Here is a 25,411-nt window from a genome sequence, read left to right on the forward strand (position 1 = left end):
AGGAGTGGTATATGTAAACATTAAGTGAAGCTTTTTGTTTGAGATTGGTTTCAAAACCAAGTATCACCCTAGTTTTAGACAGGGAATAATTGTAGCTTGTCAAGTGATGAGCCTTCTGGAGGAGGCAAGGTAAGAAAACCACTGCTAAATGTGTAAATGGGCAGAAAACAGGATCCAGCTTTGAGGAAGTGGCTGACTTTCCAGCACTGTCCCAAGACATGAGGAACTGCAATTTATGCACTTTATCTTCATCACTCTACACAAATGCAATGCAACTTCTAGAAGTTTCCTGACCACAGTTTTCCTAGTCAGTCTTGTACTGCAGAGAGTGTTTTAACATACCTCAGAAGGAACTCCTTCAAGAGTAACAAAACAAACCACGGAAGTTGTATAAACAATCTGATAACAAGACAAGCAGAATGGCTCAAGGACACCCCTTACTGCATTCCTGGTAAGTCTCCTCCAATTACATCATTCCTTTATCACTCTGTTCTGTTCTTCAACTTCACTAACATAAGTCTATTCTTATTATTATGGTATTCAAGAACCACTGAATACCAGAAACAAGAAAACAGTACAACAAAACAATACTGCCATGATACGTGGGATGGTGAAAGATGTATTCGTTCTTGTTAACCACTGAATTAATTTCTTAAATTTTAAGGAAAATATTAATGTGCTACAGACAAGAAGAGGGGGCACAAGAAGCCTGTGAAAAGATGTAAGCACAACCACCTCTCAAGATGTATTTTATTACCCCACTGACAAGCTTTCACTAAACACATGGATTTGTTTTCTTTGCAGTATTAAGTCCTCAACATCCATAATTATTTCATTTTCCAGTCAAGAAGTCTCAATTTACTATTCATTTCAGCAACTTGTCAAATCCAAGACTACTTTCATAGTTTAGCATTCTAAACCTGAACTTCTTCCCTAGGTAATACGTGGAGGTACAGCTGGCTATAGTACCCCTGCAACTGTCATGGTATTACTAAAAAATTGAGTAAAGTACAATATCTTGAAGAGATGAAGTTTAGCTGAGTGCTAGGATGCTCACTGATTTATTACTTCTAGACTTCAAATATTGCATTTGCACTTATTCATATAAAAAGTACAAAAAAGTTTTATTTTAAGTGGTTTGAGTTATTATTCTGAGTCTTCCCAGGAAAAAGTGTTTTCATTTTTCTTCCCTATTTCTCACTGTTCAATCTGTGGATTTTGCTTCTAAAAAAAATAGTTTGATACAAATGTAAAATGGTAACATATATTTGCTCTGGTGCATTAAATGTAGAAATCAGATTTGTATGCTGAGACATAATATAAAAACTGTCTATTTCTATTATATAACAAAGTATGCAAAACACAGGACTTTATGTTTTTTAATCCCCATAATAAAGTGTTTTTTTTCATTCCAAGAGTCTTCAAGCTATCCTTGAAAGAAAGAAAAGCAGTGCCCAGTTGATTGTTTGCATTCCAGTATAAACTACTTCTCTTTCCTGCTGCTAACAAGAAATTAAAATATCGATGTTCTACACTTTAGAGAAAGTATGGAATATATCTGTGCTCATCTGCAAGTTTCAAGACTTCTGTTTAATAAACACCAAATATAGTATATAAGATTTCGATTATTTTCACATTTACAGCAAGTACTCAAGTCCTTCTTATTTCCTTTATAAAAGCATCTCAATCCAAGTAACAAAGATAGTACACTTAAAAAAATTCAAATATATAGTACATTTGTTTCTGTACATGTATGTGCAAGATCTCTCAGCAAAAATACAAATATGGAATCCATCAGCTTGACCATTTACATCTCCTTTGGCAAACACAAATTTGTATCACATGATGTAAGTACCATCTTTGTAGTATTTCATGGATTCTAGCTGCTGAGTCATTGCAAGGACATCCTGAAATCCTGTACTGAGTCCAGACATGTGTTGAAAATAAGCTTCTTTCTCCACTTGGACAGTTAAGTTGTTTACACCAGCATCTTTCAGAATTGCTGTGACCTGAACAGAATGGTATGGTTAACATTAGTATTGAACTTCACATGTATCTCACAGTAACTTGCAGTATGCTGGTTCTGCAATGCTGTAAAAAACCCCCATGTATCATTGTGAAGAATTCAATTCTCTGGAAAGCAAAGAATAGGTTTAGAGGGCTTTGCAACTTCTGCATACTTGGTGACTCTCAGTGTTTTGCATAAGGAAATATTTATCTTTTTAAGGAAAAGAAAAGCCCATGGCAGATAGGTAGTGGAAATCCGGTTTTAGACATGTGATTAGCATCCAGATGTCCCTACTGTTTATTCCCTGTTTTGCAGACCTGTTTTTACACTTCCCCTTCTTTTCTCAGAGCAGATGTAGTGCCACTGTCAGTCAGTGTTTTGGCAGATGTTCTAGCAAGTAACTCTTTACACAACTAATTTAAGCTAGCAGGCAAGGGTCAGTACAGCATTAGAGACCAGCTCTGAAACAATAATGGAGAGCTACAAAAAACATCATACATGTCAGCTTGAAACTTCAGTCTGTGACCAAAAGGGAGATGCTGCATAAGAAATTAAGAGTCTAAAAACCTTGCACTGTACCTGTTGTACAATTCTCTGTTCCATCACATCTGATACCACTTGCACATGTATTGTGCCTGCCACAACAGTTGCAGAGTGACACCAAAAATGAGGATCTCTGTAGGATATAACTCCCTCTATTTTTTGAATCTGTGAAGAAATTTCATTAGCAAAAATTAAGTAATTTTAAACTTGTACATGTACATGGCTATTGGTGGAAAATATTTCAGAAGGAAACAAAACTATAGTACAGCAGCTTTCCAACGAAACTATATTCAGAAATATCTTGTATTGAAAGGTTACGTTGCTACTACTGTAAAATTCTAGAAGGTAAAAGTCAAACCAGATGAAAACCCCAGAAGAGCAATGCTAAATAGGATAAGGGGGAAAAATCCCTTGATTTAATGAACAGATCACAGGAACACAAATGGATAGACTAATCAGAATACCGGTTCAGCATCTACCAGGGCACTGGTTACCTCACTGTTTAGCAGCTATATTTAGTTATTACAGTTGAACTTTATTCAGAGACATAACTTCTTTTCCATACATAATTTTTTCAAATTGATCTTTGTTCTGGGTTGGCTGTCATGGTTTTTCAGAGCAGTTGATAAGGTGCTGTATTTTGGATTTCTACTTAAAACCGTTTTGATAACACACCAATGATTTGGCTGTTGCTGAACTGTTCAGGCTGTTTCTTTTCTATCAGGCAGTTTCAAGGCTTTCTATTTTTCCCACTTTGCCCTTGCCCTGGTGGGTAGGCTGGCAATGGGCAAGAAGCAGGGAGGTGACACAGCCAGGGCAGCTGACCCAAGCTATCCAGAGAGATACTGCACACCATGTAACACCTTACTCAGCATAAAAACTGGGGTAGAGGATGAAGGTGGGATTCTGGCTTCCAAGGTGACTGTTGTTTGGGGACTGCTTTTTTTTCTACTCTTCCTTCACCTGTTATATTGCTCTCAGGGTTTTTTTGCTTATGCTCCCATCCCACTGGCGGTGGTGATGGTAAAGGACGGGAGTGAGCAAGTGGCTCTATGGATGCCTGGCTGCTGGACAGGGTCAACCTACAGCAAACACACTGTTTTATTGTGATGTAATTTTAAAAATGCTTTTCCTATTATCTTTTAATCAAGTGGTCTTTTATTGTTCTCAAAAAGTACTTTCTTTTTCCCCAGTCTCTCAGAATTACTGTTTTCCCTCATCAAAAAGTGATGTCATGTCACTTTCCTTTCACTACATGAATCTCTCCCAAATAATTCCCGTTTGTTCTTTTCTTTCTCATGCAGACAAGAACACATTTTCCCATCTAGTAACTGACAGGACACCACAAGGATAGTCTTCCTTGAAGCCTCTAGTTGATGGCATCCTCAAAGAACTTTTAACTCATTCTTTTACAGAGAGAAATTCTCCACCCTGAGGTCCGCATTACGATTCTGGGCAGGAACTTAAAATGAGGCAACAGCAAAGACTAGGTACAGCCTCAAGGCAGATGCCATACTGCACCAGACAGGAAGAGAACAGTCTAGAATGAGAAAATAACTACAAAAAACAGCTTAAGTTTTGCCATCCTACCTACTGTGAACCTGTATACCCTTCATGATATGGATAAATCAGAAAACTTGAAATTACAAGCTCGTGATACAATCCTGTACCCTGAATGTTTGTACCAAGTTTAAAAGGTCTGCAGGTTTGGGGAACTGTCTATTACTTTCTCAGTACTACAATGTGGTACATTTGCCAAACTGTTACCATACTTGTCTGAAATTATGGGCTACCCATAAAACAAAAAAACAGTGGAAGTCTTTTTAGCTGAAAACCAACTTTTATAGTTAGAACTAGTCATCCTGTCACTTCTTTGCAAAATAGATTTTAAACAACTTGAGACATTAAGTTGTCTAGGACAACAGAAACTGTCTGACTGATCTGCTTGAGTTAAATAATCATTAAAAACAGTTACAGCTTTTTATGTTTGTATACAAAACCATTTATAATTGTACCTTTTCTAAAGCAGCATGCAGATCTTTCTCCTGTTCGGGAGGAATCCTCAACAAAAGGACTTGACAGGCATCTTTCAATAGTGGGATAACACTAAGAAAAATCAATGTAGCAATAAAGAGAGAGCAGAGCGGATCAGCTATGAGCCATCCAAATTGCTGAATAAATATTGTGGATACGATAACACCAACACTGCCAAGAGTGTCTGCTAACACATGCAGAAACACACCTAAAACCAAAACAAACAGAGTGATTAACAGTTCTGTTTAAAATGTATGTATACATTCAATAGCAGAAACTTAGAAAGGCTTACTAAGTATCCTCAAGCTAAACAGAGACAACTCTTTGCCTAACCTGGGACAGGTTATTTAGCTCTTCTAATGTTTAATTGCAAATTATTGTAAAAAACAATTTTTAATCTATGGGCCAATGATCTAGGTAGGCATCCACAGACTAAGGTAAATGTGAATAGTCTTTCAGTTGTTAGTGGGATTTGTACAATATAGCATAATTATTTGCCTCTGTATATAAGGACTCATTGATGCCTAACAGAGAATTAGAAGATCAGTGTACATTGCTTGCTAATGTGGACACATGAATGTACTGGTTGTTTTTTGTATGCCAATTCTACTCCAGTTTTACAGGAGAATTGTCTTTGTGCTACTGCTATGAATCTTATACTTTCTACTGCTTTAATTGTGAGTTCATTCTCAATGTACACTCAATGGGCATAGAAAAATACTCTCCAACCATTGGTAAGATTAGTGCTAGTTAGGTGTCAGGATTTTAAAGAATACTGAAACATGACTTAGGCAGACTTTAAAAAATTATAGACATGATGAATATAAATAACCAGGATAACCACCTGAGTTAAGACATAAAATAACATATGAAACATGAGACTGTTCACCATATTCTGACAAGCTTACACAGAAAACACCATTTTAAAATGTTTTTTTTATAAGCCAGACAGTTGGTAAGTAACTACTTTCTAACTACTAGGGAAAAAATTCTATGCTGAACTTTCATATACAGTGCCTTTCTCAGTTAGCTTCATGATTTCATATTTGAAAGCTTTTCTTTACCACTTTCTCTTCTGAATCAGAAATAAAAGCATATTCTATGCTGGTCTGTATTTGTTCTCCTGCTTCTTATCCCCTTCCCAGTGTTTTTACAACCAGCTGTCACATGATTCCTAGAAGTATGGTAACATCTTTAGATATAGAGACCTTGTACCTTCACTTCCAGTTTGAACTTAGAAACAAGGACTTAAAGCTTTTTGAGGATGGTATACAGTGATCTTTTCTAATGTTAATGAGTACTATAGATTACTGCTTTTTATTGTTCCTTATGTATTACATACATATGTACTGAAATATCTCACGTTTCTTCAAGTTAAATTCATAAATGGTTTGAGCAATTCCTGTATAGTGCATTTAATGCCTGTCAGATCACTCCTTGAGAGCATTTTTAGATTGAGGCATAATACTGCATGTCTGATCCTGAAAATCTTCAGTCTCCTACAAATTGCATGTATCACTTATGATTCAACAATCTGTACTTGCCTCTCATGTTGGTGTTCATGCCTCCTCCAGAAGATCCATGGGAATGTCCATGGCTGTGGCCATGGTCACTGTGGGAATGGCCATGCCCGTGGCTGTGGCTGTGGCCATGGTGAGAATGGCTGTGATCATGTGTGGGACAGCCTCCCCGAGAAGCCCCGTGGGAGTGTGCATGGCTGAAGGCACAGATACCAACAAGGTTTACGATCAGCCCTCCAACAGAGACCGGCTGTGAGAGGGAGAAAAGTCTTTAACTTCACTGCATCCTCACAGTTATTCAAACTTGTTTTCTAGAACATGGTAACCAAAACCACCATGCATTTCATTAAGGAAAACTGTGGAAGCCTACAACTTCTCTGGGCAACTTGTTCCAGTGCCTTACCACCTTCACAGTGAAGAATTCCTTCTTAATACCTAATTCATTCCTAATATCTACTCTGTACCTGCCCTGCTTCAATTTGAAGCCATTTCCCCTTGTCCACTAAATGCCCAGGTAAAAAGTTCCTCTCCAGCTCTCCTGAAGGCTCCCTTCAGGTACTGGAAGGACTATCACCCTGGAGATAAACATAAATTAACCATTAACTGCAAAACTACACTGAAATAGAAGGACAAAACTTACAGTTAGCATGTTTGTATCTATATCTGGAGGATCTACCAGTCTCGCCACTGATTCCATGAAGACAAAGAAAGCAATCACCATCAGAAAGAGGCCATTAATAAATCCAGAGAGAATTTCTACACGTCCATACCTGAAATTAAACGTATATACATTTGGGAGTGAAGAATGGGAACTCTGAACCAATGTCAAAGTTATAATAAATAAAGTTGTAATTCTTTCAATACAGCATTAAGATTGCTGTGTTTTTTTCCTCAATGTCACATAATCATGCCTCAATTTCTGAGTTATTTTCTTCTGATCAAGAGGTGGCCAGTTTCCAACTGTCCAAACTCCATTATAATAAAACAATGTAGAAGTATTCTCTTATATATACTACCCATTCAGGGCTTCAAACTGCTAAACTGCTAGGAAAACATATAAAGTTTAATTATATCAGTCAAATCTAAATCTTCATACGAACACTGATTTTTAACACAGATTTCTGTTTGACATAAATGCCTAGCATGAGGCAATTTCTAAAGAATATTCACAGTGATAAAAGTTTTACTTGTAGAGATAAATGAAAGTTACATTTCAGACACATTTTTTGCACAGGTAAGAAGAGAATATCATAAGCACAAATGGAAGAGAAGAGACACAGCAAAAAACACACACAAGCATGCATTATTAAAATATCCCATACATACCAGGACATTTTGAAAATGAGCAAGGAGAGTTAAGATTCAAATAGTCCTTAAAGAACCCAAGATACATACCCATACGAAAATATGCGAGTTGCTTTCCACCTTGTCATCAGAGCTGCAAAAAGCCCCATCACTAACGCAGAGCAATCAAAAAGCATGTGAAATCCATCAGAAATAAGGCCAAGGCTATTGGTCCATACTCCATAAAAAAGCTCCACAAAAGTGAAAGCCTAAAACAAAACAGAGTTTGAATTTTTCCTTAGATATTAACTTGTGTATTAATGTTTTGGTAGGTAGAAGGATATTCTTTTCATAGAACACTCAATATTTTTCAAAGGTATTGTTCTAAGTATTTTTAGACCATTTTTTCTCTCCTCCAATGAAATACATGATGCACTCCAAGTCTAAAAGGAGACATTTTTGAATCTACTCTCCTTACAGACTCACACATAAAAACCAACTCTTTACAGGAGCAAATTTTTTGTTTTGAATTTTAAACTGACATTCTGCAGACAAAATTCTAAGCATTTTATCATGAAAAATGCAAGAGGTCTGATCTCATACATTATTAGTGTGAAAGTAGTGCTGTCTGTAAATCTGTTAATGCCAACATTTTCTTCACTAGTAAGTTGACTGTTTAAATCTCAGGAACTGGCTCTAAGAAAGGTACACAAGGAAACATTTTTAATACATATATTTACTCTGTACAATTTACTATTATTAATCCACCTGCTTAAAAACATTTTTCCAATCTTTCATATACCACAATGGAATTCCTTACAGTTAACACAGATACTTCAAGTTTCTCCCCTTATTTTCCTGAAGATCTTTGCGAATTAGGCTCTATCAGATTTGTTTACTGCATCATCTTTTCCTATTCAAGAAAGAGAGAAGCTAAAAATAAAACTAGCCTGCTCCAATATGACACTAATCAATCCCACACCTTCTTGTCCCCATCCTTAACAGTTTCACTGAGGCCTTATCAGTTTCACCTTATCTGCTGGCAACAGTGAGGTATCTCAGCCTTAAATATACTATCATACAGGTATTCAGTTAGTGGTGTAACCCTTTCATATAGAACCAGTGCTGCACTGGACAACAAATCAGTGACCACTACTTAAATTGCCCCGTCAAACAAATCAGTTATAGGAATCTTCTAAAGAATAACTCTTCTTTCTTTATTATATATGCACTATTGTGATTGGGTTTGAAGAAAAAAAACATGCACTTACCAGATTTAGGCACAAGAAATAGAAGATCTGCCGAGAATCATACTCCTCAAGGATTTGTTTCAGTGACTCCTTAATAAACCGGGGCAATGACTGGGAGCTTTGCTGTAATGCATCACCCATGAAGTTATAGAGAGGAGTGCCTTCAGGGGAATAACCAATAAGGGTACCCTTCTGCCCTTTCCTGGAGGGGGAGGACAGGATATTTGCAGCTGCAAGGAAAGTATTGAAGTTTTTGTTGCTGTTTCTAAGCTTCACAGCTATTTTATAATGTGTTTAATCAGCAATCAAAGTTTACATGAAATTTTCAGGCAGCAAATGGATTGTCAACTTCATCTTGAGGTTTATTATTGGATTTCATTACTATATGAAATTAGATCATCATAGCCACAACAGACTACATTCCTTTTTTTTTTCTGTAGACAGACAATAGAAGAGCAAAAAGCTAGAGATTGCCTTATTCAAAAGAATCCATAAAAGCTTGTCCAAAAGAATTCCACACACTTCAATTTTCTGATTGGCTTCCCAGTCACACAGATTTACTATCGTTTAGGCAAGAATACGTACATAAAACAAAGAAGACAGCACTCACTACCACCCCTCCAGAAAGGACATGCTCTGTGCTTTCATGGTGTGGTGGCTTGTTCATAGCTCGAAGCTGGTCTGTTATTGGATGCGTCCAAAAGTTTCCAAAAAGCAGTGCACTAATGAAAATAAGAAAGGATCCATATCGAGCACATGTGGAAGCTTCCATCTTCACAGAGCATATGGATTCGACGTAAAAATCCAGGATCACAACAAAGAAGATGACTGTTATGAAAGGCATGATGAGAGAAGACCAAGACTCTACTTTACTCTGCAACAACAACAAAAAAAAATTCAAACACGACTGCTCACCAGAAAAATGATTGCATTTGTAGCATTAAATGTAGTTCACTTGAATTACAAGTGTTTTCACTAATCCATAAAACAGAAATACTTTTATATTTTCAATTTATCATATAGAAACATCATTCCAGATATAAAAAGAGACATATATCTAAAATGCACTGAAGCACTTTATTTTAAATACTTTAATGTTTGTAAAAGGAATTCCATATACAATGCCATGGTTGCAATGGCCTACTCTCCCTATGCATGCAGGCATAATGAGTATTTTTTAAAGTGACAGTAAATTATCTACTTCTTAGGGATAAAAGAGCACTGTATTTATAAAGTCATTAAAGCTTGTGCAATGTTAGTAGATGAACCCAAGATATAATATCTGAGCTAGAAGATGAAACACAGTTATTATACAAAACAGGAAATTAAAGTATCACACAGATAAAATACAAATATAGAAGAAAAGCATAATGGAAATTTCAAACAAAGCTTACTACAAAAATAAAGACAGCAACACTGGTAATTTTAAAGATATTTTAAAGCAAAGATTTAAATTGCAATTCACAAGCATTAAAAAAAAGGATTTATTTTTGTACTTAGTATCTTACCTCTGTTGTCAGAGAAAGAACAATAACCCATGGGCACAACAGAAGGACGGAAACAAGATGAGACAAAGATTGAAGACGCTTGGCTCCACCTACATCTACAGACAGTTTTCGGGATGCCATGTGAAAACCAACCTTGCAGCACAATGCCAGTACCAGAAGCAGTACTCCACCCTGGAAACATAATGGGATTTCATTAGCATTTCTTAAGTACCAAAAACCTCACTCCAAACACAGTGATACTTAAAAGGAGGAAATATTAATGTGTTTTCCTTAACCTGGAAACAAAAGCCAAAACTAGGATATTTCCTGTAATTTTTACTCTAGCTACAGTAACACAGCATACACAGTTGTGCCTTAGCACTATTCACAACAGCTTGAGTTGAATTTTAAAACTCTCAATAGTGTTAACTGGCATACACCAGCAGCAAAATTGTAGTAAACAGCATCTGAGGAAGAAGAAAAATCACTGAAAGTTTTCCCATCTTCCATTATTAAAAGCGTGCTGAAAGCATCCATAAACCCCCAAAGACTCACATCATCTTCTCCTCTAGACCCTTCATAACCTTTTCATACACTTACCTTTGAACACATCGTATTTCTTCACAATATACTCTTTCAAAATTTTTCTTTAAATGAATTACAAGATACACAGAATCTCATCTCCCTTAGATCACCACTTGCTTTTTAGCACCATTAACCAGTCTTTCTAATTTTTGATTTATTTTTATATTAAAACATTTTCAGCTGCTCCATATTTTTCCTGTTTTAGTCCTCAATTAAGCCACTTTAGCAAGACTAAGCTAATACAAATCAATCAGCCAGTTCAACCCCATACAGTCAGATTATGACATTCAGCTATTCATATCACCAAGTACAATGGGATTATCTTACTGAGAAGTATCAGAATCTGTGTCTTCAAATACAAGTATAATGTAAAGGAAATACTAGGGAAAGCTGAAGATGCTTATAAATAAAACAAAGGCCCCAAAAGTGAGTAAGAAGTGGTTTGTAGGCAAAGCCCTATAAACACCCAGAACACTGATGACAGAATATTTCATGGTAATTTTAATGATACTTGTAAGGCTATGCATTACATACATTATGATAAGCTAAGTCCTTATCAGCTATAGAGGTTGAATATTGTATGGTTTGGCTTGCTGTATTGAAGCTCTTTATCCTCCAATCAGTGTGCAAAAATTACAGTGCTAGTTCACTTCCAAAATGGGTGGGGATGTTCAACCTTTTGGTTTTGATTCAGGCTCGGATTAGCTCTGAGCTAGTTAAATTCTTACGTTCAAAACTTAAAGATTCTAAAATACATGTTATTTACCTTGTGATCTGCTACACCCAGGAAAGCAATGACTGTATACAGAACATGAGTAAGAGCACTGTCATGATGGCCCTCAGCTAAATAAAAAATTAAGGAAGAGTTTAATTAGATTTTCTCTTTTTTTTTTTTTTTTTAAACCAAGAACAAGAACAGGCAAAGGTAGCAGAACACAGAAAGCAGAGATAAGCAAACTGAGCTTTATGGTGTGTTGGCATGGTTGGCATGTGCAGGACAACCAGAGATCAGGCCCAGTCTTCAGCATGGGTTTGCGAAAGGCAGGTCCTGACTGACCAACCTGATCTGCTATGGTGAAGTGACCTGCCTACTGAATGAAGGAAAAGCTGTGGATGCATGGACTTCAGGGTTGCATGGATGCATTGGACATAATTTCCTACATGATCTTCCCAGAGAAACCAGCTGCTCCTGGCTTGGGCAGTTATACTGTTCACTGGGTAAAAAACTGCTTGGATGGCTGGGCCCAGAGAGTGGTGGTGAGCGGAGTTACATCCAGCTGGTGTTCAGTCACCAGTGCTGGGGCCAGTCCTGTTTAATATCTTCACCGATGAGCTCATGCAGTTCATGCAGTTCACAGATGACACCAAGCTGGGTGGGAGTGCTGATCTGCTGGAGGGCAGGAAGGCTCTGCAGAGGGATCTGGGCAGGCTGGATCATGGGCTGAGGCCAGTGGTGTGAGGTTCAACAAGGCCAGAGCTGGGTGCTGCCCTTGGGTCACAACAACCCCAGGCAGCTCCACAGGCTGGGGCAAAGTGCCTGGAAAGCTGCTCAGTGGAAAAGGACCTGGGAGTGGCTGAACATGAGCCAGTGCATGCCCAGTGTGACCAGCAGGAGCAGGGCAGTTATTGTCTCCCTGTACTGGATACTGGTGAGGCCACACCTCAAATCCTGTGTTTACTTTTGGGCCCCTAAGTACAAGAAGACACTGTGGTGCTGAGGTGTGCTCAAAGAAGGGCGGCAGAGCTGGGGAGCACTTCCAATGCAGCTGATGGAGGTGGGGGTGTTTAGTTGGCAGTGTTTAGTCTGGAGAAAAGGAGGCTCAGGGTAGATCTTATCACACTCTACAACTATCTGACAGCATGTTGAACCCAGGTGGGGGTCAGTTTTTTCTGACAGAACAAGAAGAAATGACCTTAAGTCGCATCAGGTATTAGTATAGAGTACATTGAGTATTAGGAAGAATTATCAAGCATTGAAACAGGCTGCCCAAGGAAGTGGCTGAATGAACATCCCTGGTGGTGGCTCTTAAAAGACATACACATGTAGCACTTAGGGATGTGATTTAGTGATGGGCTTGGCAGTGCTGGGTGAACAGTTGGACTTGATCATCTTAAGGTGCCTTCCAACCCAGGTCATTCCATTACTCTATTTTATGATTCTACTCACTGAAAACTAAGTAAATTCATCAATAAGGTTCCAAAATACACCATTTGCGCAACTCCATGTTTTTATTCTTCCTTGGAAAGTTTACTTTCACCTTGTTCATTTTTACTGCCCATCTGTAGATGTACTACCTTTTGTCAGTACACTATGATGAGATGATCAATTGAAAACTAACTTCAAAATCACTTCTAATTATAATTTAATTCAGTACACTCAATTTCACATTTTTTCTGCTCCAGCACTAATGGTCGCTTGCTCTTTCACATAACAAGAAAGGATACGATGTTCTGCTATTTTAGCCATGAGGTCATCATTATCAAAAAGTAGTAAGCAGATGATAGCTATGATGAAAAATGCAGCACCTCTTGTCTGTAAAATAAACCCAAACAAAAAATAAACAACCAAACAACAAACAACCAAAGAACAAAAAACCCCAAGTATTTCTAAACTGCTACAACAGATTACTGCAAAAAAATACATGAAATCGGTTCTCTCCTTCCCTGCTTCCTGATCAATGTAAGTGTACTTGAGTAAGAAAACCATTAAAGAAATCCCTATTATTTTTAAGAAAGTGACCTTGACAATATAATTTCACATTTTTTTCTGGTTTTCAGACTTATCAGATAACTCAGGACATATCACCACTGCAGCAAGGCAGATGCCAGTATCTTATGAACTTTAAATGTGATTACTTTCTTCATGGTGTCTTTCTGCCTGCCAGAATGCATTGCTACTTCAGCCTGATGATTTAATATTTCATAGCATCAATGAGCTACAAACAAGAACTGTACAAACTGCAGATTTTGTCTTTTAGCCTAAAGGCTAAAGAACTATGCAAAGACTATGAGAAGGAACAGCTCTGAAGTTCTTTTGTCAAGAAAGGACGGAGTAGCTATGAAAAATCCCATCTCCCAGAGCTTTCACCACCCAGACTTTAACCACTGCAAGTAGTATATCTTACAATTTCACCATTAATTAAACTAACAAAAGCACATTTTCTATGAACATGGATCCAAACCACAGTTTGTTCCAGGTAAAGAAGTAATTTATAAGAATTAGTATGTTTTTTATAAGATTTAGTATGTTTTACATTTGGTAGAAGAGATTTTTAAATACCTTTGCCGGTCCTCCACCTGAGCTTGTGAACAAGACACTAAGGAGTGACAGCACAACCACATCACTGTGCTCAAACAGTAATAATGTCCTATAAAAAAAAGAAATACGCCATTTACAATGCATTTACCTCAGAACTTGATATACACTATTTCAGCTAAAATTAGTGACACAACTAAGATTCATCCTATGATTACAATAGCAGGTTTAAACAATTCAGAAGAAAAAGTACTAATCAATTTGCCTTCACCAGCAACAGATCTAGCTGCAGACAACTATACATGTTAAAAAACATGAACTTCCTAATTCAAATAACAGATTATAATTATTCATTTATGGATAACTTTAAACTGTATTTTCTTCTAGCAACCCAACAAGATACCAACTTGTCCAAGATGGGATTATTATTCCCACTACAATATCTCCTCTAAACCAGTTTCTGCTCCCAGAGAAAAAAAGATGTCCCATTTTGTACAACTGTGTCCTGTTCATTGAGGTGCTGATGATCTAGTAGCTTATGCCACCTCAAAACCTCTTAATTGCTGAAAACAAAAAATTCTAGCTTTCATGCGACCTCCTTCAGACAGCAAAGGCTAACTACCAAACTGTATTGACAGCTTTCCTGAGCAGAACATGAAAATAATTATTGCTCTCAAGTTTACCAAATGCTTTTGCAATCCTCTGCATAGCAATACAACATGATTTTACCCACGTAATTGGTTCTGTTTGGGAAGATTGCCAGCATCCAGAAAGACATAAGAGTATTAACTACATTAATATAATTAATCACAGTATTATTACTCTTAGGTATGCCTTCTCCTATGTAGATGATAAAAATTCACCTTCATAAAATAGATAATTTAAGGCTTTACTTTCCTCTCTAGAGTGAAACATGCTTTCCAATATATTAACCTTCATTTTTGGAAGTCTAGCTACTCTTTCATAGTTACTCAGTCAGTAGTACTAACACACAGCACAAATGGTTTTACCTGTATATGCACTAATGTTACTCCATTTCAACACAGAGCACACAGCTAACCAGAAAAAGAAGTACTCTGCAACAAGTGCAGAAATTGATTCCAGTCACCTGTCAAAGGAATACCAGCTGCTACCGTTAGCCATCAAGCCATGGACTCCAAACACGTAATACACAGTTGGGATTACATTAATGACAGCAGAGAAGCAACAAAAACTGCACCAAGTGACCTTGATATATCACTCACATCAAGTGTTTAGGCACTATCAAGAATTTCACTGGCATCTCATAAAAGAAGTAGTTCTTCTGGTAGAAGAAATTTACCAGTTCCACAGAAATTATATGTACTTTTTCCCAAGCACTAAAGATTTCACAGGAAAATTCATAAGGATTCAGTAAGTTTTTGCATATACATCAAATGTCCAGCAGCACTGTCTGATAGACAGAAAACAAAAAAACAAAGGAGCAAGACAGGGAAGGATCACAAAAGAAAACCAGTATTTACAGTAGATATGTATTTACCTCAGTGGTCCACAAAGAGTAAGGCCAAAAAACCACAGGAGTGAAATGATACATCCAACAACAGCATGCTTAAAAATTTTGATCCACTACAAAAGAAAGATATTTCATTAACATTTTCTCCAGCGTTTCAAAATAAACACTCTATTACTAGCATTGTTTTAGCACAATAGCTGTAGAAATTGAGTGAGAACATGTGCTTTGCAAGTTCTATAAATATAATTTAAAGTATGATTATCTTCTGAGATACTCTGCCAGGCAATTAAGATTTACTTGGACATACTATGACCCTATGACCCAGAATTTTTTTCTACCACAGTACTGAATTCTGTAACATTGTCTGAGTTCTCTTCAACAATAAGCCTGAAAATGGTTGAAAAAAATCAAGTCCACTTACCTATTTTATAATCTGTTGTATATATCAGATAATCAGAAAAATAACTAGATAAAATGTACAAATTGAAGCTAAGACCTTATGCCTACAAATATTTATGTGTGTGTTATATTCTTTCTTCAGGAAGCAGGCTGTAATTCAGATATTCATTGCTTTATTAACTTCAGAAGTAAGTTTTAGGAGAAATTAATTCTGGAAATACGCTAAACAAGGTGAAGCACCTACAACAAACATAACACCTTCAAAATCCAGAGTTTGAAATATTTTAGCAAAAGCAAAACTATATACTGACAGATTTTTCTGAACTCAAATCAGAGATGTCATTTATTCCTGTTCACTATTTTAAAATTCTGCCATATGCATCTAGTCATGAAAGCAGTTAACACAAGGAACACTTTGAGGCTATCCTTCAGATTCTTGTCTACTTAGCACATGCACTGGGATCAAGTTTTTGCACACACAATTACATAAACCCAAGATGAATATGAAGCAGGTGAAGAAAATTTATTTCTTACAAATCAGCAGGTTCCATCCTGGCCCTACTCTAAACTCTAAATTTGGATACTGTGAAATCACAAAGGTCTGATGAGCAGTTAGATTAGGCCCTCATCATATGCAGATGGGACTCTTCTGTTCTGAGTGACAAGACTGGAGCATTTTGACATTCTGGCAGTCCAGAAATTGCCTATCTAACTGTCCAGGTCAGCTAAGTAGACTGAGCTCTTTTTGAAAATCCACTCTTTACAGTAGATGCTGGCTTGGTGATAAGGACCAGCCTTTTCACTATACTCTCAAAAGAAGATGACAAAAGCTAAGAATGCTGAATGTTTCAGCCCACAAGACACTGAGTTAGTTGTATACTTCTGTATTCTTCTAGAACCAGTAACTACATCTTCTAAGTGGAGTCATCTTTGTTCACCTTTCAATTTTGGCAAGAGCCATACTGCCAAGAATATTTACAAAGATGCGTGTCGCTCCTACATATGTCAACTCACCTGACGCTTGGTTACCACTTTTCCAGAAGAAAATGGTTTTTGAAACAAAACCATAAAAAAAGCAGACCTGTCAAAAGGAGATTAGTTTATTAGCAGTCTCTATTAGTTTATTAGCAGTCAGCTTTTTATTCAAACCAGATCTAAACAACTAGGTTTCTCATATCTGGCTCAGTTTACAAAATGGCTTCCTCTACATTTTCTCCACTAACAGGCCACAGTGACAACAGCCACTGGTTTTATTTTCCCTGCTGCATTACCAGCATCAGTTACCAATACTATAATGATGATAAGTGAACTTCAGTTCTGGTCAACTTCAAATGCCAGTTCTTGAGAGAATGGCTAATGATAAATTGACTTGTGATTGACAAAACTCAAAATAACTGACCTCAGAAGTTTTGAAGAGAAATAATACTCTGATTTTTATTAGCACCATAGGTATACAAAAAGGCTTACTCATATACAGAAAGCTGAATACACAGTCCTGTAGGAATAGAAGACACAGCACACAACTTCTTCAAATGGGATCAAAAGTGATGGGCAAAAAAGCCTATGGTGCTTGGGAACATGCATGAGAGAAGTCCATAAATGTATATGAATATGATAATAAAAGGAAAAAATGAAATTCCAGATGTCCCAACTTTGTCAAGTTTATTACATAAGTGCTCTTCCATATCTCATCAGGTAAACATGAAGCAGGATTTTCTCTGCAAAGATTGTTTCTGCATATTTGCTATCAGTTTTCATACCTCACCCCTCAATCTGGGAAAAACAGCAGCTGAATCCCACAAGAACTTCAGGAATACAAACTATAAATAAGAAAGCTTATCTTCTACACCCTTGTTAACAAAATTTGGTCATGCCTGAGTGTCCTGGTTTCAGCTTGGACTGAGATAAATTTTTCTCAGTAGCTGCCACTCCAGTGCTACTGCTAGTGCAGTGCTGTTTTGGATTCAGTGTGCGAACAAAGCTGATAACACAGTTTTGGCAGTTCCTTAGTGCTGCTTATCCAAAGTAAAGGACTTTAGGGTTCCCCCTGCTCGGGCAGCAAGCAGGTGCACAACAAGCTGGGAGGCAGTACACCCAGGAGACCTGGCCTGAACAGGCCAAAGGGCTGTTCCATACCATAAATACCATATACTCAGAATATAAACTGGGGGAGCTACCCACATGGGGTCCAGCTGTGGTTTGGGGATGGGCTGGGTATCATAATTGTGTGTTGAACAGTTGCATTGTGCATCACTTCCTTTTATTTTGCTTATTAACTTACTAGTAATTTATTGGCTTATTAATGTCAATTATTAAACTCTTCTTATTGCAACTCGTGAATTTTATTTTTTGTTTTCCTCCTGATTCCCCTCCCCAGCCCCCTGGTGTGGGGGAAGGTGAGAGCACATTTGTGCGATACTGGATTGCCAGCTGGAGCAAGAGTCACACCATGACCAACAGCACTGTCAGCACTGTCAGAACAGGCCCAGCTTTGAAGTTGGAAAAACACTGAAGTTTCTCGAGGGCAGAAAAGCCTTACAGAGACATATGGAAAGATCAGAAAACTGAACAACTATCAATGATAAATGAACAAGTGCTGATTCGCCATCTGTGGTGGGGTAACCCTACTTGTATGCACAAAGCAGGGCATAAAAGGCTGGGCGGCAGCCCCACAGAAAGAAATGTGGAGGTCTGGGTTGATGGAAAGTTGAATATGGGTCAACAAAAAGGGTCAGCTGTATCCTGGGGTGCATTTGCATTCAAGCACAGCATCACCAGCTGCTCAAGCAAGGTGACTATCCTGCTCTGCAATGCACTCATGGGGCCTCAGCCAGGTCCTGCGTGCAGTTTTAGATGCCTCTGTATCAGAAGGACATCAAACTGTTAGACTGCATCTGGGGGAGGCAGCCAAGATGGTGTAAGGTCTCAAGAGCAAGAAGAGCATCTGAGGTTGCTTGGTTTGCTCAGCTTAGAGAAGGCTGAGGGGGTGACCTCATGGCACCTTCTTCAGTGGAGGGACTGGGAGGAGATGTTGATCTCTGGTGACCAGTGACAGGGCATGAGACGGAATGACACTGCATCAGGGTAAATTCACATTGTACATTATGGAAAGGTTCTTCACTAAGAGGGTGGCCAGCTGGCTCCCCAGGAGTGTCATAGCTCCAAACCTGTCCGAGCTCAAGGAGTATCCTGAGAACACTCGTGATTATATGTTTAAGTTTCAGGTAGTTGTGTGAGGAGCAGAGAGCTGGACTCAATGGACCTTATGGGTCATTTCCAACTTGAGATATTGCAAGACACTGAAATTACAGTAAACAGAAATGTGAAGCAAAAACACTGCTATGAACAGAGCACTTCTTGGATTCATTATTATGCCTTCTCCTCTTCGAGTAAACCATAACAACATAATGCAGGGTTACAAGCTTCACGCTGTCAAAGAACACCCAAAATATTACGCGTGGGGGACGCAGCTCCACCCCCTGCACACTCACCCCAGCTGCACTACGAAGATAAACTGCACGAGGTGGACCGCTTTCAGAAGATCATAAGATTCAAACAGCCCCACGGCTTTCAAAACCTTGGCGAAGCACAGCAGCACGATGTACCGAGTCAGCCTGCAGAAGGAGAGAGGCCGGTTCGCACCTGCCACACTGCCACCCGGGCCCAGGCCGGCCCCGACGCCTCAGCGAAGGCCGCCGGCCCCCAGCTCCCGGGAGGGCGGGGAACGATGCCCGCTGCCCCCCTGAAGAAGGGACGGCGGCGGGCCGCCCGCCGGGTCCAGCAGAGCGGCCGCTCCCCCCCGCCGCCGTTACCGGGCGCTGGGCACATCCACCGGCCCCAGCGCGCCGCCGGCGGCTAGGGCCTGCCCGCCGTATGGCTGCTCCATAGCAGTTCGGAGGGAGGCAGCTCCTGCAGGGAACGGCTGCGAGCGCTCAGGAAGAGCTTAGGCGCGGCCCGCCTGCCCTGCGCCGGGAGCACCGCATCGCCCGCGGGCAGTGCGGCGAGGCGGGAACGGGACGGGAACCGGGAACGGGGAACGGGAAATACGTGAGACAGAGCTTCCACCAGCGCGCGTGCGCGGGAGCAGTGCGCAGGCGCCGCGGGGCGGGGCCGGGGCTGTGAGGGCAGCGGCTTCCACTCCTCGGGGCGGGGCACGGGGTGGGGCGGTGATACAGGAGTTTCATTTTCTTATTTTTTTAATGCAAATCGATTTATTTTGTGTTATTATGGCGCAGAGTTCTGCGCTAGTATCAAGCATTAGGAGACGGTTTCCCTGTCGAACGCTTCAAATGTCCAGTTGAAACAGATGGGAAAACTGAGGCGGAAGATAGGAAATGTCCATATTATGAGCTAGCTGCTCTCTTCCAACCATGCAGCAAGGTCTCTTGGTTTTGGTTCCTAACACATGATTTTGGTAATTAGTTCAACACTGAGGCAGGAAAAAGAAATCAAGAATGTACTGATGTATTGAATTAGCTCAGTAATGGTCAGCTGCATATTGGGTTTCTTAGAAACACAGACTTGGATAGATTTTAACTAGGAAGAGATGGAGAGATAGGAGGACAGAGGGGTATGACTGCTGGCAAATGAAATTTACAGAATTCTCTGGTCAAAAATCAAATGTTTTTAAAAAAATTTTTACAGATTTTCAAATTATTCCCAGTGCAGGTGAAGACCTCAGCATGGCAAGCATAAACCTCTTAAATAAAATGCGGTCTCTCTGTTCCAGCTGTCTTGTGCAGACCCCATCAAAGTTTAATCAACAGGTCTTGTCTCCTGTCAAAAAAACCCTCAATTAACAATTTGGAGACCCTGAAGCCCATGGATCTACCACAAGATGTCGATAAGCTTTGTAAGCAGGGGAGGGGTGAAGAGAGTTTAGTTACGTGCAGAGTGCGCTGTCTCCGGGAGATGGAGGTCTTGGCAAGCACCGGAGAGGCCGCAAACGAGAGGCGGGGTGGCTGCATGTCCCAGGAGCGCGCAGGGAGACCAAGGGCTGTGGAACAGGGCAGGGGGCGAAAATCAGCGCTGGGTCAGAAACATGGGGAGAAGGGAAGAGAAAAAGGCTAGTAAGGCACAGGGGAGTGCTTTCTGGAACCAAAACAGGGGGAACACAAAAAGCAAAGGTATGAGTTAAATGACAGCATTGCAAAGCCCAGAGGATGCAGGCATGCATAGTCAATGCTTTCTCAGGGTGGATGTATATGGCATACTGAGGCAGGCTGCTGCCCATCTGTGGCTCTCCTGCTCACACAGGTGGTGTTACAGTCGCCGGCCTGCCAGTTCACTTAGCTGGTCCCCACTGAGTGCCTCCCCAACACATCTCAAGCACGAGTGGTGCCAAGTGGCATCCTCTTGGCTGCTGGGGGTCCCGGGCTGGAGTAGTGGCACGGCATCCCTGCCTAGGGTCTGCACCCAGCAGGACCCCTGGCTTAAAGGAAACTCCTGGAAGGACGTGTGTCCTGCCACATGAGCGGTCCTGTCTCACCTGTATCTACATAAATATACCTAGGACATGAACTTAGACCTGGGTGTAATCTTGACATACCGGAAATCAACTCCTGGCTTCTCAGTCTGGTGTAATTGTACTTGATTTGGCCAAAAGGTGTCTTGGCATGTGAATTTTATCATGTATGAAAACACATAACTCCACTAGTTTTGAAAATACATGTTACTAGGTCCTGCCAGGGCTTATCAGATGTGCATATTCATGTGTTCTAGTGGAGCACCACTGCATACACAGATAGTTACTATCCTGCTGCAAAGATGGGAGTCAGGTACCTAAAAAAGAAAATTGCAGTATTAAAAACCACACAGGTGAAACTGGTTAGGGTTGTTCAAGGGAATGGTGAAAATAGTGACTACTAATGAGAGCAAAGTTGGTGTCTACAGGAACAGCTGAAGGAGAGAGAAGCTGAAGTCCCAGAACAAATAGACCTGAACCCACAGACTTCACAACTGAAAAGGAAGACGTGCAGGGTATGAGGTTCTTGGATAGGATTTGAAAGGACTCTTATTTAAACCGTGAAAAACATGCAGAAAAAGTGAGAAAATCAATACATAATGTATAAAGATCTCCTGTTTCATTTAGTTGTAAACGTGTATTAAGCTATGTTTTCTGTTTGCTGGAATGTTTCATGCTCCTGAAGACTTAAATTGTGCAATCAGAGTATCGAAAAGGTTAGAAATCTGTGGAAAAGAGTAGTTAAAGTGGTGGTCCTATGGTGCCTGTGTTTCTCCTCAGTGAAAATGTGATGTGGTAAGAAGGAGAACACAAGTGTAACAAATATCTCTATGAAATGATAAACCTGATTGTTACTGCAACCTAGTGAGACCAGGGGAAACTTGGAAGGAAAAGGCTCAGAGAAATTTGGGAGGATAAACGTTGCATTTTCTCCTCTAAATGACATCTTGGAGCAAAAATCCAAGGAAGCAAAACAGGTCCACTTTCTAAGCAATGTACTTCATTTTGTTATTTCAGGATTACTGTTAACTATAGTAGAGTAGGGGAAAAATATTCCCCTCCCTGTGAAAGCAAAAATACTCTGCAGTCATTTCAAGTTTGGACTTTTGTTCTGTAAAGAAACATCAAGCATTTTCCCTCTGCACTGAAAGAAACAATGTTTCAGTTGCCACCAAATGCAGGAGCAGTTATCTGGAGCTGGCTCTGGACTTAAGTTTGTGGGGAGGCACACTCAGGATAGTGGTAAATGTCCTGGTGAGGGAGCTCTGGTAGTGCAGTGCATCCAATGGACGTTTATTTCAAATTGTGCTTTTATGAAGAGATTTGTTTGGGAAATATCTTAATAGCCTTGTGTTTATTGAGTAATGGTGACACAGATATCTGTTCCAGGAAAAACTCACTGGGATTAACTGAGTAATTGGAGTGGCAGAAAATGTCTTTTTGACTCGGCTTGGAGGACAGTGACTTTGCTAAGACTTGATTTCTGCACTTCTTCCTTTTGATTCTAATGCAAGCTGTGGTCCTTCATTTTTCAGCTAGCAGAGAACAACTAAGTAGACAGTGGCATTATTGGAAAGTGCACAGATATCCATGGTTCCCGTCATCATGCTAAAGTGACACACATAATTTTGCAAAAAATTTCAGACAGTTGGTGTCTGAGGAAGTGAGGAAAGGAGAACAACTGTTTCTGAAATAACGTTGTGACTTGGATTGCTGTGAATCTCCATCTCTTCTTGTGCTACTGCTATTGTTTATATGTATCACTATGCAAAACTAGTGAAATTACAGTGATAGAAGAGAAAGTAAAAAAAAAGTCCTTTGGTGTAGCAATTCAGAGAAAATGACGTAGCAAGAAAGCCTAATTGTGACTTAAAAGAATAATTTTTCTGTAACAAAGCTCCAATATTAAAATGTAGCAGGCATGAAAAGGGAAAAAAAGATAGAAAATCAGAAGTGCCTGAAAATCAGGGTCACTTTAGAAACTTTGTGATTTCCTGTAATGTGGCATAAACCACCTACTGTATTTTTGCTGGGAAATTTGTAGCTGAGGTCAATATAGCAGAAAATAAAACTTGAGGAAACAGACACAGGTTTCTGTGCTAGAATGATAGTTGTGTTCTTTATCAAACCATTCACCGAGGATGGTGCCTGTTCAAATTTACATAAAGCATGCTAAAATGTATGTTAGGCTGTATTCTCTCATGTTTGCTGCTCCTTGTCAGCAAGAAGAAGCAAAATGTTTAATTTTACATCATCAGAATGCTTGAATATAGATATAAGCAGCCTTTTTTTACTTGGCCTCGTTAACACAGCTTACTACTCTGGTAGTAGTTTTTCCTCTTCTCCCTGTGCTTGCAACAGCCTGACACCATCTTCCTGGTGTAGTTCAGGCTCTGCCATGCTTGGCACAGATGGAACCACTGGTGGGGGTCTGGCTGGTTCCAGCACTGCTGTTAGAGGGCAGTCAGCCTCCTCTTTCTAGCTCCATGCTCAGGTCTGTAGCCCTGCTGAGACCTAGTCTTCAGTCTGACCTGGATTTTCCCCCCAAAAGCTCTGGGAGCCCCCAGAGATCAGTTCTGCCTTCTGTGTTCTCCCCGTCAGGGTTTGTCCCTTTGATAGTAGTGATGCATGCAGAGAGCTGAGCAACTACCAAGGTCATGTGTGTGGTTTGATAAATGTTTAGTGAAAGGAACCCATACGGCAAGGGCCAGCAAAGTGATGTCGTTTCATTGGGATCTCACTTGATGACTGGACTGCAGTCGTAGGCCAGTGATTTAACAAGGTCAGTTCCTCATTCATTTCAGCTTATCTAATAATAAATCTGAAATAAATATTTGAAATTGTCTTAGAAAAATTTTTGCAGCTTTCCAAATCAGAATTAATTAGGTGCTATGAGTCGAGCAACTGAATCATTAGAAATTATTCACTGCTTTCCTTTCTAAGGATGTGAATTAGCACATGTTCTGTTTTGCTGATGGAGTGCATTCTGCTTTAGGAAACCCATGGAGTATGGCTAGTGTGAGTACAGACAACTACATGGTGCTTTCTGTCTAAACTCAGACACTTCAGTTAGCTCTGGTCTTATATTGTCTTCCCAGTGCCAGACCTGAGTGATAAGAAACTTCTGTTGCTGAAAAGATGAACAACATAAATGTCCTTTAATAGCATTTTGCCTCAAATGTCCCCTTCCCCAGCATGACTGAAAACATCAATTATGGGTTCACAATCATGCGAACATTAGGAATAAAGCATTGTCTTCTTGAATTTTCAGGACGATGCAAAGATATTAATGGTTATTTTATGCCAGCTCACCTACGTTTTCCAAAAATTGTATGAAGTTGAAGAGAGCTGGCAATGCGGGCAGGAGAAATGATGGAGATGTGGTGAGTTCATGGCAATAGATAATCTGAAACCTGTGACTTGCTTCACCACCCTCTTGCCATCCCTCAGAAACTACCAGGGGCTTAAAAAAGAAAGCCTGCAGCATGTGTTACAAAAAAATATAATAAAATATGCTTTAAAGCCCCTGTATTTGGACTATGTACTGGTTGACTGTGCCTCACTGTATCTGGCTTTGTTCCAGTGTCAACTATGTATGACCCACAAGTAACTGCTTGGACCTCCAGTTCCTGGCCATGGAGGACTGGAGCCCATACAGATGTGCTAGATATGATGTGGATGGTGTGCAAGCCCTGCCTTCCAAACAAGCCTGGTCCAATGTACAGCTCACAGTACAGGAATATTCAGAAAGCTATCCATGCTGACATAGATAAATGGAAGCTGTAGAAAAGTGAATAGAGAGCAGAGTTCAGACTATTCTCTGTGGGTGATATTCCTCTTCATGTTTTATTTCCAGTTATTTTAAAATTAAGACATAAATTGAAGGCAGAATTCACATTACACATTCATCTTCTGCAGGCCCCAGGGGGGCATCTGGCCTACTTTATCAGGATGGAGAGTGGAAGGTATCTGACCATTGCTGAGCTCTTGTGTGAATGTATGTGTACTGCTTGAACAGGCAGGTGTTTTACATTGTCCTAGGATATATCATGTTTTTTTTCCATACTGTTACTAGTTAACATCCATACT

General features: G+C 39.7%; 1 protein-coding gene across 2 annotated transcripts; it reads right to left on the reverse strand.

The window, feature by feature from the left end:
- Window positions 1–1,365: 1,365 nt before the first annotated feature.
- Window positions 1,366–19,934, reverse strand: SLC30A5 (solute carrier family 30 member 5). Of its 2 annotated transcripts, none has more exons than XM_053931527.1 (16): window positions 19,671–19,934; window positions 19,350–19,472; window positions 16,873–16,939; window positions 15,487–15,572; window positions 13,992–14,079; window positions 13,157–13,244; window positions 11,478–11,509; window positions 10,148–10,318; window positions 9,225–9,513; window positions 8,661–8,869; window positions 7,501–7,658; window positions 6,746–6,875; window positions 6,130–6,355; window positions 4,567–4,793; window positions 2,588–2,716; window positions 1,366–2,009 (listed from the first exon to the last, which is right to left on the reverse strand). In XM_053931527.1, the coding sequence occupies exons 1-16, from the start codon at window positions 19,742–19,744 to the stop codon at window positions 1,839–1,841; spliced, it is 2,268 nt and encodes a 755-aa protein (XP_053787502.1). In that variant the 5' UTR covers window positions 19,745–19,934; the 3' UTR covers window positions 1,366–1,838. The 2 variants fall into 2 exon arrangements, with proteins under 2 accessions (XP_053787502.1, XP_053787501.1); XM_053931526.1 differs by having other exon boundaries at window positions 11,478–11,554.
- Window positions 19,935–25,411: the final 5,477 nt, after the last annotated feature.

The sequence above is a fragment of the Vidua chalybeata genome, chromosome Z, assembly GCF_026979565.1.
Source record: "Vidua chalybeata isolate OUT-0048 chromosome Z, bVidCha1 merged haplotype, whole genome shotgun sequence".
NCBI lineage: Eukaryota > Metazoa > Chordata > Aves > Passeriformes > Viduidae > Vidua > Vidua chalybeata.